At 42.4% G+C, this 16310-nt stretch overlaps 1 protein-coding gene across 3 annotated transcripts in view; it reads left to right on the top strand.

The window, feature by feature from the left end:
- The window catches only part of cdin1 (CDAN1 interacting nuclease 1), a 47636-nt gene extending 32865 nt beyond the window's left edge, over positions 1-14771 (top strand). For all 3 annotated transcript variants that reach the window (XM_028395368.1, XM_028395366.1, XM_028395369.1), the window contains one exon: positions 13618-14771. In XM_028395368.1, the coding sequence (XP_028251169.1) occupies positions 13618-13786 (169 nt within the window). In that variant the 3' untranslated portion in view covers positions 13787-14771. The remainder of the gene's footprint in view (positions 1-13617) is intronic.
- Positions 14772-16310: the final 1539 nt, after the last annotated feature.

Genomic DNA, 16310 nt, shown 5'->3' with positions numbered 1-16310 from the left:
GCTGCTGACAGTCCTCACCCTCTCGAGTCCCTGCTATGGATGAGGCTTGTGGTTAGAAAGGAAAAAAAAAGACTGGCTGGCTCTGTTTTAAATATTCTCTGTGGTTTGAATTAGAAAGGGGATAAATGCTCTGAATAATGATCAGAAAACATTTAGCTTCAGCTGCCTGGGTGAAACATAACACAGTGGAGAGAAACTTTGAACTGCTCCTTCTTTTTTTCCTGCAGCAGTCGTTTTGTTTTCAAATTGTAGCACTGAGTTCATGGGAAACTCACTCTGAGGTTACCTGCACCCCTGCAAAGAGATGGGAAAAAAGGATTACGTCCACAAGAATGTTTTTGCAGCTAGTTGAAATATTACTAACCTTGTCAAATGTCATTTTGGATGAGAAAGCAAACATATTTTAATCAGGGTTTTAAAAGGCAGGGCTTTTCAAACTGTGGCTCTGAGAGAAAGGGGTCAGCTAATTGCAGCGTTTGATGTCATGTTTGGTCTCTCTCTCCATTTTGATGCGACTGCCTGGAAGCATGCTCGCTCTCTCGCTCTGCTCTCTGTCACAGAGACACTTTATCACACGTAGTCGAATGAAAAATTACTGTAAGGTCTTGGAGTCCTAAATGTTGTAATCTTTGTGAAGTCTTTGCTTCTACTTCCTGTCAGCCCCTTTTTCAACTTAAACCTCTGCCCTGTCTTTCTGTGCATAACCGAATGTTTGGCCACACCAAACAGACCTGATGAAATATAAGGATCTTTTTCATAACTTTGTGAATGAATGCATGCATATGCCAGCATAGCAAGGGACACTCTCCCAGTCTCCTTTTTAAAATATGACTACTGCTTGGAGTAAGATAAATGCTCCACACCACCCTACAACAGGTTAATCTTCCAAACACACAGTCTCAAAACTCTTTCGTTCTCATAATTACTGTTTAACGGCAGCTCTGACAAGGTGTAGGGGGGTGGGAATGGAATAAAGGGATATACATTGTAAATTATGTTTGACAAGGTGGGGTTAGTGGTTTTGTCGTAGCCTGTCTTTAGTTATTACTCATACTTCCTCTTGCCATAGATAAGGTCTGCTGGTGAACATACCAAGGTGAACGCTGCTGCGGGGACCTTATCGCCAGCATTGATTTAGGGCAAGAACCCAGTGACAGAGGTCATTGTGCAGTAAAGCTATCCATCATTCAGGTTTGATTTCTGCTCAGACCTGTCTCCAAGTTGTCTGCACATAGACTGGCAGATCAGAGGGAGTAGAGGCCACAGGAGGACTGGCTGTTGGTAGGTGTGATGTAGATGGTCTGTGAAGCATTGGTGAATTTAAAAAGAGCGTTAACATTGTGAACTTAATTTTATCCTGTTATTATTTTTACACTGTCCATCCACAGCTACGCATTTCTTAAATTTAAAACATACATTAAAAAAAAAAGTAGCCTTGAATTTTTTCCACTAGTGGCCGATCACCTTCCTTACAGTACATAGTTATTCTCCATGTGTTCTGTTTTCTTAGTATGTGTTTAAAACCGTTAAATTTTCCCTAATTTAAAATTCAAGGTAGTTCTCAGCCTGTGGTAAATAAATTTACAATCATAAACACAGGAGATGAGTGTTTTCCCCCTTTGCAGAGGTGTTTTTTTTCAGATGTCTGAAGATGGGTATTTAGTGCTATGAATGTTGTTCATGGCCTTCATGGCTAGACTTGTAACTTTTGGCGTAAATGTTGTATTTATTCTGGCAGCAAATCGGGACCTCCTACTTTCAAATATGCTCTGAGTCATATTATTGATTTGTCATGAAGATTATTTATTGCACTTACTCTGTAACTTCTGCAAAAGTTGGAAGCTGACAGGGATTCTCCTGGAGTGCCTGCATGTAAATGGTTATAAACTGGCTGTGCTGAATCCTGAGGGGAAAGGTACTCCTGTAGAATCTAAAGGGTCTCTTTAGTTATGCTGAAATAACTAGCAAGGGTGGTGGTGCTGTTCACTCCAACCTAGCTTAAGTAGCTAATTACACTTCAGTCTGTAATCAAACCCATGTCAGGTTGTCTGAGAACCTGGATTTGTATGGTGGATTTCAGTTAAATACAGGAGCAGCTTAAACATTTTATGGTTCTCTCTTCAAATTAAAGTTTTTTTCCCTGCAATCCCCTCTAAAATATGTCATATCCCATTACACAAATTTGGATATGGTAAATTACTGAGTGCTTACACTATGAATATGTTGACTTTTTTGTGCCGCATGCAGAAGGTTAGTTTGCTGGGGGTTGGGGGTGTCTTTAACTCTAAAAAGTTGTCTGGAATTTTCTCCCCCTCGAAAGATGATGTGTTTTTGCAATTCAAATATTTGCTCATTCTCTTCTCCATTGCAAAGCTCCCTTTGAAGCGGAAGAGTTCTATCAGGACCAATGACAGTGTGAGTGTGCAGCGTGACAGCGCAAGAGGCAGTGCTGGACTATTTCTAACTGCATATTTAAATAGCAAGGAAATCCAAAATCAAAAATGTATGCAAATGACAACGTGTTTTGCATGCTGATATTTTTATGATTTGGGGCTTGCATATTCAGGTGGTGCTCAGTACGTGCATAGCTTTAGATTCATTAATCAGAATTGCTTCATGTCTTTCACCACATCCTTGATCTCCTTCTAAACAAACATTTCTGGGGGTGGAAGGCCTGCAATTTAGTAGATTTACTTTTAATGAAAGCCTTGCTTAAGGGTTTTATGGACTGTTTTAAGTGGAAAGACATACTAAAGGCCTGAGGCTTTATATGAAAGTGTGCAACCTAGAAAAGCTCAATACTTGCTTCTTAAGATGATTTTTCTCTATTGCACATTATAGAAGACCTACCTCTCTGACCCTCTTTGCATTCATCACAGCTATATACAGTAATCCTTCTTCCTGAAAGCTTCTTTTCACTTTGATGAAAATGTTAGACATATTCATTACAGTGAGCGCATCAACCCTGATACTATGTGTAGATGCTTTAAGAAATCTATGTATAGTTCTCTATAAGCCATGTATCAAGACAAAGCCCTGAAAATGGGCCCTGAGGCCTGCCTGCACTTCTTAAGGTATAGAAAAATACAGTATAAAATAATTAATTGAATTGTCATCTGTATGAACAGTTCTTGCTCTCTGCACCCTATAATTCCAACCTCTTTCTCCCCCCTCTCCCCTCACCACATTTTCCCTTCTTTTTTTCTAAACAGCAATTAATCTCATTTTTAGTCCAATTTCCAGCCCTCTGCTAGTGTCAGAGCGAGTCCCCTGTTTTGTTCCTATTTGGCTTGGTTCCTCTGCATAGTCATTAAGGGCCCAATTAATGTCACCCTTTAGCTGAAGAGTGCTCATTTTTATTGGGGAGCTGACAGTCACCGCCATGAGTGCCGCAGTGTAATATGCATTAATTGCCCCGTAACACTGGTAATTACCAGTTCTTCAAGCCTCTCAGTAAACTGTCATGCCCAGACACGACTGCTTTGAAATAGATTACTCATTAGGGGGACCTGCCCTGTTTTCCAATGGGGGCTCACTGGGTTGGCATAAAGACGAAAAAAATCTGGTGCTTGAACAAATAGTTGCCAAGAGCAATTTCCTATTACAACTTCCCGGTGACGGCTTTTCTCTTTCTTTTTCTTTCTTTTTTTTTTCTCTCCTCGGATGGTTTTCCAGCCATCACTGGAGAAAAGGATCAGAAGTAGAGTTAGAGGTCCATCACAGGTTTTGCTCATAGCAGTCCATGTGCCTTCTTGTCCCAGTTTGACTTGTGTATGAAAATGTGCCTTAGGACTTCATCATTCAGAATATTGCTTTGGTTTTTTTTTCTTCTTGTTGACTGCATTTTGTTCGTATTTCTCCCTTGTCTTTGTAGTCGGTGTACCCAGAGACTAGTGCTGCATTGAAAGTGTCAGTGTTGCTGCTTGATGTGGGGCATTTCAAGGCCTCTGCATATAAGATGAAGGCAGTGTTGATGTGAAGTTCTTGTTCAAATATTGATGCTAACTTTGCTCGACTCTTGTGTTTGCAAACTGTGGAATCTTGGCTTTAAACATTCGGTTATGCTTGACGATTCCTTAAACATGTTCTGCATCCCCAAAGGAAAATGAAATTGATCGTGAATGCAAATAGATGAATTTAAAGAAACGGTTAGAGGACAAAAGCAGAGGATGTAGCGTGGGTGTCACCTTTGCTCTGTGATAAGGCATTATAAAAGAGCGACCAAATCAAACAATGTTAGCTATCACACATCCTCTGCACAGAAAGGTGTTGGCCTATTTAGTCACACTTGAAATAATATTTAGATTTCACCACAGCTTTGTAAACACTCCAAGTGTGTACTGGGCCAATTCTTCTCTGGTCCCTGTTCTTTTTCCTTCCTTTTTTCTAAAGCACTTTTGTGTCATTATCCATTTGCCATAGCAAGGAAAAGAACAGAATGTGAAGACCGCGGAAAAGCCTCTCTCACACACACTCACATGGGAAACACACACATCCATGCACACACAGAGCTTCACAAAGGTGCTGCTTTTGTTTTATCTCCCTTATAGCACCTGCTTCAGGCAATCTGCTCCCACTCGTCTCAAATGAATTTTGTCACGGCCTTTCAGATTCTCAGCCGGCGATGTGCTAATGAAAGGAGATAGTACAATTTGAACTGACCAGGTAGCAGCCAGCAGTGCACAGCTGAGAGCAAGGGTGGGGACACACCCCTCCCTGAAACAAAAGACAAGTCACCCATCCACTGATATACCCATTACCCTTCTCATTAATACCCTGCAGACCTCAGTGTGTGAGCGTGTGCGTCGATGTGTGCTTGTGTGTGCGTTTATCTGTTTGTGTTTGTTGAACACTTATCGAATTGTTTATGACAGGCCTAATTGGGCTAATTGAAGACATTAAGATTACCTGTCAGCTGTGTGTATCCAGACTCCCTATCTGTCTGACAACTTCTGACAAGTGAGGGACCCCGTAGCATCCGTCATGATGGAGCATTCCCAGGCCATAATAGGGACAATAGGGGCCACTCTAATTTGATGTGGACAGCCTTAGCTGTGAGTATCAGCCGTTCAGTGTGTGTGTATGTGTGCTTGTGTGCTTGTGTGTGTTAAGAATAAGTGAGAGTTGGCCAGGCTAATGGAGTCCCCTTTGGCAATGTGACAAAGCGATGAGGCAGTCTGAGGGTAAGAGTGAAAAGGGGTCTTCAAGTGTTTAAGGACATGAGAGAGAAGGTGCTCGGGGTGACGGCCTTCACAGACTGAGTGACAGGACAAGAGCACTGACATCTGTGTGTCTGTGTGGTTGTGGACGATCACCAGTACTGCTTTATCAGGAGTATCCGTACTTTCTGAAATGTTGGGAAGACCAAGGCAACCTGAAATGAAAAAAAACTTTATCATTCACCACATTGACTTAACACCACTAACACCACTAGAAAATTTAGTTTTAATTTAATACTAAATATCACTATTTCAGTAGAATCTAGTTTGCATTACCATTAAATAGCATTATTTTTAACTCATACATTTTTAAGGAGAGTAGAGCACAAGCCTATGTTCTTAGGCTTAAGGAATGTGTCTATGCATATCTGTATCAGCTCACCCTCCCTCCTTTTTCCTCCCCTCTCGCCTCTCCTGTGTGGGCATTGTGTGGGGGTTTGCAGTGTCATCGCTATAACAGATCAACGCTGTCAGCCCAGGAGATCCCTCTGTTTGTTTGTTCTACTCCAAAAGGGGTTAAACTGTCAAGTTGACAACTCATGAGACCCTTAGACTCCCCTACTGACTCTCCCTGGCTATCTCTCTCTCTCTCTCTCTCTCTCTCTCCACGGCTCCCTCCCTCACATCTACCTTCATCCCCAAACGAGTGAAAATCAATACCAGATTGCCTGAGGACCACTGTTTGGTGTGGGCCTGACCCCTAGATGTCCCCCACTCTGCTTCTTTCATTACATGTAGCCCAGTATTTAACTTCCATCCTGATCCCTCGCCTAATTAGTTTCGATAAGCTCTGACTCTCTCTCCCTCCCTCTTTCTTTCTATCTCTATCTCTATCTCTCTCTCTCTCCTTCTCTCTTACATTCGCACACGAACACCACAAACACATGGACATTTTGCTTTCTTGCCCTTTGAAGGGACACTCTGGGCTGGGAGTAATAAAAAGACAAATCCCAGCATGCATACAGAAGCCCTCAGCTTTTCTTGATCCAGGATTATTGTTGTGTTTGCTTTGCAAATTTTTAAAAACTACAATGAAATTAGATTTGCGCCCCAGATTGTCAGTGAAAACACTGGGGATATCCTGTGTTGTCCAAAACCAATGCTACTCTGTGGTTGGCCTGCTAGAAAGACTACACCCTACTTATGTGCTTTCTTCTGAGACACAAAGTAGCCATAGTTATTGTGTTGAAGATTTTCCCTAATATTAACACAGATACGATACAAACAGCAGTACAAACACAAGTGATATGAGTGGTTTTTCCGTTGGAGGTCTATGGTCTTAGTGTGTCTCTCTGTGTATTTATGTACCACCCAGATGTCCAGGTGCCGCCAATGCGCTGGCTGGCCCATCGAACACTGACAAGCCCCAACGACATGTTGCCTCCCCTGCTCTGCTCCCCGCCCCGGGGGCTAAAATTACTCTCAGGAATGTAAACAGACTGCCGAGTAAGCACACGGATTTCTGTGGCCCTTCACTTGTGTAAGTCTCTAAACTCGCCACCAAACTGGGACAATTCCATTTTGGACACAGAGGCCAAGGTTGATGGCAAGGATACCTTAACCTGGAATTAGTTGGTTTTACCATTGTAGTTCTAAATTCAAGCAACAGGACTGAGGCACACTTTGTCTTAGGGATGATAATCATATTGCTGGACTGTAAATGTTTTATATAACAGCTGAAAAAGAAACCTTTTTTCTTTTTTTCTCTGTCTCTTTTTCCTGTTTCATTTCAGCAGACTGATTGGCATTCACACCCATTCATTAGGTGTGTGGGGTAGCTGTAGCAGTGCAGTCTGGGTGAAGAAGTTCACTGGGCCGGGTGCTGACATGTTGATTTAGTGGTGGTAACACGACTGCACTTCCAAAGGTGCTGACTTGGATAAAAGCCAGGCCTCTTTTTCTCTCAGGGAGACATTAGAGACCACACTCTAATTTTGGGGCAGGGTTGTACTCATGGATGCAGAGGCCAGGAGGCCTACACAACTAACATTCACACCTGCCTTTCCATGACTTCTGATACAGCCCTCACTGAAGTGGTAGCACGGATTATGAAAACTAAAACTAATTAGTCCAGTGGGTAATATATCTTTTAGAATTTAAAACCTGGGGCAGAAGAATGTTTGCCTTAATCAATACTAGGTGCTTACAGAATATGCCTAAAAATGGGGCCCTGACTTCATCAAACGTACGTGTTTAATTTGTAAAGTATATTTTCTGACTTGATTTTCTGAGTGTAGGTGCAGCTCTGTTGCATGTGTTTAGATGTTTATTACAATGACATATGTGGAAGACAAACAGGGAAGTTAAAAGCACACATCCTATGACCTCACATATAAACATGATATCCCCACTTATACACACACACATAACACTGTTCCTCGGCTGGACACATCAGATTTGCAGGCGCCCGGTCAGACTGACGCTGCCCCAGTGAGGGCAGATAGGGTTACAGTACAAACTGTTGTTGATTAGGGCCGTGCCTGTAGTGGGGGATCATCCTAAATTGAAGACACATTAGCCGCCGGGGTTAAGGGCAGGATTAGGACCAGAGCTGTGTGGGGCGAGGAGAAGCGGCAGACACAAAATGGCCGTCCCTCTGCTAGGCTTTGACTGTGTTTCCCCAGAGACAGGTGGCAATTATCGGCCAGGGCTGCTGGGAGTTCAGAATAACAGGTTAAAGGGGCATGTATCCCCCTGACGATGTGGTCCTCTCTGCACAGCCTCCCAGCCCCCGGCCCGCTCGCCTGCCACCACGGGGAGCTTCCTGTCTCCAAGCACAACTCGCAGACATGGGGGACCCATCAAAGGCCAGAGGGACTCTCTGGACAGATCTCCAAATTAGCACTGTGGTCAGCATTTGGCTTGAGAAACTTGTAAACCTCAACTGAAAACAGTGAAATTCTCTGAGAATGTTGTTCTTATTTGTACTTCTCCTGTGATATATAATTTACGTCCTCTCGTCCCTATCCAATAGTATCTGGTTTTAAATTTACTCAGTTATTGCTCATGATTTCAGTGAACTACTTGCAGAGGAGACACCATATGGAGCCATCACCATAATAGAGTTTAATAAAATCAGCATCAAGTGTTAATGAATACCTACTCAGTGTGTCATAACTGAAGAGATCAGGCTATTTTCATGATGTAGAGGGTCATTATAGTGGATGGGGGAGTCGATATCTGAGAAAAGATCAGGTGAGCTCTGACTGTTTAATTGTTAACCCCTATGGAGCCAGAGAAGTGCAGCGACACTATATTCTTAGACTTACAGTCACGTTGCTGTGAATGTGATCCAGTTTGCAAAAGAGTAAGATGTTCAAAACGTTCTGAAGACTAAGTTGTTCCATAATGCCAAACTAACTTTACTATGAATCATTCTGGTGTCATCACTGAGCTGTCATCAGGAGGTTGTTTTGTTGTATGCAGTGTCCTCTGTGCTGTTTGGACCAACTTCTGAACACTAAACAGACAAAGCCAAAGCCAGACCACACCTTGTTTGGTTTCGCTCCACATCCAAAGCAGACCGGAGCATGTCAAAGCGCGTTGGACCGTGACGCCGTAGATCAGAGAAGGGACCAGCACACGTTACACACACACAATGCACACTTGTCCCTTAAGATATGTGTTGCTAATGTGGTAGGCGACATGCTCAGTTAAGGGACTTAACGAGTTCCAAACACTGATTAGAACTCCTCCCTTCAGCTGGAGGATGTTTGGAAAAGCATGGTAATGTACACACAGTTTTCTAACCAGGACCAAATGGTGTTGTGAAGCAAGGCTATGCACCTTTACTATTGTGCTATCAAATTAAAAAATAAGATGGTGCTTTTTAGATCATTCACATAATCATGTGTTAGCCAGGTTATCAAACAGCTGTCACACTGTGTGTGTGAGGTGATAAGATTTAAGTTAAAGTGAGAAGGTGGGTATGTGGGGGGTTTTGAGGTCAGAGAAAGTGATAATTGATAAAATACTTGGTGGGGGATACAATCTACCACAGTGCAGTGATTGCAACGGGGGATTAAGAATGTTAAAAGTTGTTAATGTCCAGCGAGTCAACTTTTCACATCTCTCAAACTCACACATTACTCCCTCCAGTCTGCACACATGCAAAAAGGCTTTAATCGTTTTATCCAGATTAAAAAGGACCTCAAAACCTCTCTCACTGTACCCATGTATAATTCCTGCCAGATGGAAAAATCCTCCTAAGAAACAAAAATGAAAGCTTTCTTAAGGCCTTTGTGAATACTAAAATATTAAATTTGTCCACTTTTAGTGTACTTGTCCAGGTTTAAATAATATGTATAATTGTGTCGGGGGAACAACAGTCTTCTATTTGTAGTCTTTTGGAGGTTAACTCTTCCATTCAACTGCTGTTATTTATGGACAGTACAATGTACAGTCTGTAGCAAGGGATTATTTACCTCCCTGTTCGAGGACACCCCTTAGGGCAGACTCAGCCTTTAAATATTCTGTTTGTGTGGGGAAGGTTGACTTATCAGGGGTGTCTTCATCACCAGGGTGGCTGATGAGCTACAAACAAGCTCCTGCAAGGGCATTAAAATACACAAGCTGGACATACAGTGATCCGCTGCGGGGCCGTATCACCTCGCATGCAGGCCCTGGGTCACTGCTCACCTCCAAAACTCCATACATACAAACACATCACACAACTGTTATCTGACCCTGTAAATTAACTCCTATTGCCAGCTGCCTATAAGGAGGAGTTGACCTCAAAAGAACAGGCCATTTGACAGTAATGCACATATATTCTGTCTGTATTTTCCTATGTAAACGGCTCCTCTGTCTTCAACACAGAGACTTTTATTCCTCGGAACCTCTCCCCAGATCATTCTCAATGCTGTCTGTCTTGAAAGAAGTTGAGCAGGTTCCATACCTGCATTTCAGGAAGCAGAGAAAAGACTTGACTAAAGCTAATGTTTGGCAGCGCTTTAGTGGCCCTACCTTGTGACCTGATGTATGGATGCTGAAAACAAAGAAGTCTTTGTGGAGAGACCTCAGAGACATAGAGTTCACCCTCAGGTAGAGGCATGCACTGTCTAAATCATTGCCGGCGTTTGTTTAAAACGGTTCTCTGCGGTGTGTAAAAATGAAGTGAGGCCGTTTTAAAGTAAAGCGTAAATTCATCTTGATTTTATTGATAATTCATCATGTCTTGTAACGTTTTTTGGCAGAAGTGCTCGGCCCCCAGTTTTAGTAAAGCTTTTTCTCACCAAACGTGGCAGATCAAATTAACCTTGATCTGTGTGTTTGGTAGAAATGTTAAACTCTGTTTTTTTAGGGGGTGGGTGTGCTGTCTGACCTCCAGTAAGCTTACACTTCTCAGAAAAAAAGGCAGAAATAAAACTGAAAAAGGCCAGTTTTTTTAAGGTTGCACTGTTTTAATATACCACAATTGTCCCTTTCACTTTTAAAATGCTCATTCGAATGTCATCCCTGTTTTACTGGCAGTACGTTCTTGACATTGAACATGACACCACAAGGGAAATAAATAAACAAAATATAAAGTTGCCTTCTTTAAGTTTAACCTTATTTAAATTTTTTATAAGTGGGTTAACTACCAGGGAAAAAAGTAAAAAGAGAATAAGGGTATAATAACCACTGCCTTTTTTTGTTGATGTGCAGGTTGTGCTTTTAAGGAGCTGAGATTTCGCTCTCTGCGTAGCTCTGTGTGAGGCTTGGCTTCACGACACGCTGTGTGTGCACAGGCAGACACTAATAACACTCCCTCTTCTCCATTCAAGGGTTTTTGTTCCTGAGTGCCTTGGTCTCATTAAGCTGCTGTAGTAAGCTGCTTGGCACCTGCTTTAAATGCGACCACCAGCAGCTCATTAACACTAACGAAAGCATGGCTGGCAGCCGCAATCCACGCCCAGGCTCGTCAAGCGGCCCTTGCTGAAATTAGCTACATTTCACAAACAATTTCACCAACTCGTTACATAGTTAGGTGTTTATTGGAAGATGGCTGACTCTGACTTAAAGGTGCTACGTGTAATAAGCACATGCCAGGTTAAAATGAGCCACATAATAAACCATAATTTGCCTACAAATTTAAACTTCCAGTCACTCCCTCACATGTCACAGTGCACAAACTTCAGGCCGAATATATGTAGTAGTAAATAAAACATTGTTCTTTAAATCTGTAATTACTCTCTGTACGTTGCCTAGATGCTGATTAAAAGTTTTTCTCAAGAATTTCATACTTTAGCCATCAGGCTTCGCCTTGGCCTCCTGACCGCTCCCTCCCCCCTCAATGTTATTGTTTCTATTCCCAGTCTCGGATTTTTACCTCAAGGTCCCTGTTGTATTGAACTGTATTAATCCTGAGAAGGATTCAAAGTCCATTTATTTTCTTTACAGTATGGAAAGGCCTTGGTGACATGGCTCCCCAGTGTTTATAATTTTGCTTGTTTCAATTTGTACTCGGCCTCCCCTGACAGACCTGGGACATGATGTATCGCGTACCGCTGCCTTATCTGTTGATGTACAGTTTTAACCTTTTCAGAAGGTTGCCTCTCTCCACTCTGTGCAGACCGGGCTCCCTTTTCTCTCCCCCGTTTCAGCCTCACCTCCCCATCTAGAAATACATACAGCAGAGCAGCTGAATAAAAAGAAGAGCATAACCCCTCTCTGAAGTCATCTAATGTAAATGTTTAGGTTTTGTTTCCATAACATTTCCATATTAAGAGTTGGCGGCCATGTGCAGCACTGGACCGTGGAAATGATGGGAGTTTTGGGGCTTGAGCTTTGTGCAGTGCTGAGAGGCTGAGCTATGTGTGTGACATTGTGGTGAACTTGCAGTGTGCATCTGCAGGCTCCAGGGCTGTTAGCTTTGGCCTGTTTGCTCATAGATACAGGACCGTAAATCACACACTGTAAAACACAGAATGCAGGGATGGGGTCCACAAGCATGTACTGCTGCGGGGGCCTCTTAGAAGGAGGGGTGTGCGTGTATAGTCACATATTTTCTTGTACATGTGTCTGTCTCCATACAAGAACTGTATGTAGAACATGCACTGCCTCAAGGCCCAGTCAGCAAAGCAGAGTACACGTATAGCCAGTGCTGTCACGTCAGCTGAGACTTGCATTGGTAATTTATGTGGTCACAATACCTTGCCAAAGATGTAAGGTCAGCCATCAGCTGTAGGTACTAATACTAATCTCATAAATCCTAACAACACAAAATACTCCTGATTTACATAATGATAAATAAAATTATGATAATTAAAATTATGATTGTGAGATGTATTTGATTCAGAATTTTTATAGAAAATGATTGATCACAGTTTCAAGGTTTTATGTACTTTACCTTGGAACTGAACTTCTACTGCTCTCCATGGCCCTTTTGGCTTGCTTCCTGTCCAAATCTCCAGAGGCCATGCAACACTGTTAACTGTCTGAGGATAGAGTATCTGGGACCGGAGCACTGTCAGCCCTCTTCAATCTGGTCTTGCATGTGGGGGCCAAAGTGCTCTTCGTTCAGAGTTCAACTGTGACATGTCTTTATGCATGGCAGCTAATGTTCAAAGAATAGTCATGATCTATATGAGGCAGAGAGGGGCCACTGGTGGCTCTTTGGGGTTTAATAAATGGCCTGAAAGATGATTTATTTCCTTTGTGAAGAGATGGCGTAAAATAACATTGTACACTATGCAGTGAAGAAATGTCTCTACCTTTCAGCAGACCTTCAGGTATACAGTAGCTACAACACAATGATGAGAAGAGAATAACACAGAAGGAAACTTCCTATATTTAAATTTGGCTTTACAGTTGCTTGGCAACATTATTTATAGCTATTAGGAACTGCAGTGCTTGCCAACAAAGACAAAGTTGCTCTTGCTATCAGTGTGAATGAAACAGCTGGACACAGTTGGACTGGCTAACATTAACCAGCAGATGCAGTCTGTTTAAGTCTCAGACTCTGTGTTGAACTCTGTGTGCTCTGTTATGTGCCAAAGGCTTCTGATGACAGGATCCGGAGGCCTTGGTGTAGCGCTTTGTTATTTCACAGATTATTGTTATTTCACTGCCATTGTAATGTGATCGAGTGTGTATCAGCCTGTCAAAGAGATCTTTATCTTCCTGGCGGTGTTTTTGTTTGATTCAGCAAAAGTTTCCTGGATGGTGATCAAAGGCGAAAAAAAACCTAAGCGACCTTATCTATTACAGATCCATCTTGCTAGTGTCCCATCTTTCTGTCTCTCTACTGACTTGCTCCTACATTTAGCCATGTCTTCCATATCCAAAAGTCAACAGCCGTAAGCTCTTTGCTGATTTGAATTTGAAAGCAACTGTTAGCTACTTAAGAGCTCTTGGAAATGACAGCAATGATGTTCTAACAAAAGACTTGTTTTGTGTCTTTTGCTGTGCACTGCAGGTTTGGTCCAGGCCTTGTGATCTACTGGTATGGTTTCATTGGAGAGCTGGACTGCCAAAGAGACAGAGGTATCCTACTCAAAGACTGCTTCCCTACAGACATTGTCACTCTGTGCCATCCCACCCAGCAGGAGAGACTGCCGGAGAGCCAGAATCGGGACAAAGAGTGAGAAAAGATTAGACGTGCAGCCAAAAACAAACAAAACAGTAAGGATGAGAGGACAACAGGGAGGTGGGAGGTGTAGGAACACTGAACTATGCACGGGTGGATACCAAGATCAGGAAGCAATTTAGCTTTCCTGCAGTGTGCAACTCCTGCCAGAAAAAACTCCCCTGAACTCCACCTGACCTTCTTTCTCTGTCTGTCCATTATTTTCTTCTCACTCACTGCCCCAAAGCAACCGCATATATTTACACCAGCATTCTGTACATCTGACAGGACAGGGCCAGATTCATACCTGCGTGCGAAACCATCTGATTGGAAACTTTTCTGGTTGTGATCAACATCTGGCCCTTGGATGGCCTCTCACAGTGGAAGGCCACAGTGTAAGCCAGGGCCAAAGCAGGACATAGGGTCCTTCCTTATCGCACCCAATGCCCTGGCCTTTGTCACTCCTTCCTTCTCTGTTCCATAGGCAGATAAGAGAGGTGCGGTCTGGGGGCCGTGTGGACGCCTGTCTCTCACCTGCGTCACTCAGTGCCCTCTCAGTCACTCTCCAGAGGGGTAAACAGGATCGTTTCTGATTAAGGCTGGCCTCACAGTGAACTTTTCAAATTATAACAGCCCTTTTTTTAGTGCACTCTACCTATCATGATGCAACTACATTACATAACATTGAAATACATACAGTAAATGACTTCCTCACAGATCCCCCTGTCTTCATGATGTTGAACATCATTAAATTGCTCTCATATTCAATCTCAATCTACACATATTGTTTGGAGTTCTATGAACATTGCTCTCATTATTGATTACTCTTTAAGATTTTTGTAATTAATTGATTACCAATTTATTCTGTACACTGTCATGGAAAAAAGGGAAAATATTGTAAATGTAAATTTGTTTTTAAAAATGTAAACATAAACAAACATATATTTTGGTATTGCACAATTTTGTATATGTGTCAAAAATAATAAATACATTGTTTAAATATGTTCATATGTTATGGAGTGAGTGCCCATGGGTATATACAAACACCTGATTTTCACGTAAAGGTGTGTTAGTACTATCTAGTAGTTGTCTGTTGCACATCTTTATAACTCCTGTACATTTTATGAGCAGATACTAATGGAAGAAACACAGCTGGGCTGGGGGAACCAGAAGTGAACATAAAGTTGAGTGATGTTTTTAGAGGCAGATATGCACTGCCTATAGGGGGTCCCTGTCCTGTCCCCTTCTTTATGGCACACAAAACGATAAGAGGAAAGAAAGTGAAAGGGTGAAGAACCTGCCGTCACCTTAAAGAATGCAGTTTGTAAGAGGGGAATTGTTTCCCACATTGTGCCCTTTAACTGTGGATGTGCTATGTGAAGATGAGTATTTGCTTTTGTTTCCTAATATTGTGCCTCCATTGACTCACCTGATGTATCAGAGCAACCTCAGGTGAAAGGTTTAATAAGGAAATAAAAGATGTTTTCTCATTTTCACTTTAAGTGTTATGTGACCCACTCCTCTTCTTCCCCTTATAGAATAAAAAAGTGTTGCTATGTTTGCTCTGCAGTTATGCACTGTTCATGCAGTTAGAGAGATATGGTATGTGGGGGTTAAATACCACTAAAGTGTTGCTTGATTTGTTACCCTTAAACCTCTAACCCTCAGCCGGCTCACTTCTAGGCCTTGATCCCTCCATGTGGAGGCCACTGGGTCATGGTGGGGTCGCCAGGCGGCCATGGCTTCCTCTGTCAGGCCCCTCTGCTCCATGTGGTACAAAACAACTGTCCCCATGTGTCCAGTTAAACTCGGCCCTATTGCCGGGCCATGGTATGCTTAGACATCAGTTTATGGCTCCTGTTGGACACAAAAACAGAGCTATTTTACACGGGGAGGGAAAATTCTCCATTGAATAAGAACAGCAAAAATGGAAAACAGCAGATTCAGTTCCTCTTAAGTTTCAAGCCTTCCTGCCATTGTTTTCCAAGATGGCTGTTGCACAAAAGAGGAGGCAGGGTCAGCTCCTATAAATTAGGTCCTGCACACAATGTGCACTAAATGCAAGCTTTTTTTAAACCTACTTCAAAGGGAAAGCGCCGGCATCGTTGCAGCTGACAAGATTTCCATGATGTAAGAGCAAATACAGAAAAAAGAGCTTCCATCTGACGATTTTTAAGAGCCAGGCGTCTTTATTTTGTGTTTTCCTTGCCCTTGTCTCCTACTCCTTTTAGATTCATTGTTCTTGTCACAACAATGGGGCACTCGAGTGCTTTCCAAATAAGGCCAGTTTGGAAAGGTCACTTCCTGGTGCAGAGAACACCCATGATCTGGTGGAATTTTAACTTTAAGGGATGTCCTGCTAAAATAAAACGCCGCACTTTTTAAAAAAAATCTTTTTTTCTATTCAAGAACTTATGACTTATGGTAATGAATGAGTGTGATGCAGGAACTAAGAGCATATCATGTTTCTTCTGTTGGAATTTTACCAAGCAACAATACGCAGACGATTTTGTTACACATTTGAGTCTGTATTGTAATATTGG

This window comes from Parambassis ranga, chromosome 22 (genome assembly GCF_900634625.1).
Source record: "Parambassis ranga chromosome 22, fParRan2.1, whole genome shotgun sequence".
Classification (NCBI taxonomy): Eukaryota; Metazoa; Chordata; class Actinopteri; family Ambassidae; genus Parambassis; species Parambassis ranga.
Note: the sequence above shows the minus strand (reverse complement) of the source record. Positions and strands in the feature narration are given on the sequence as shown.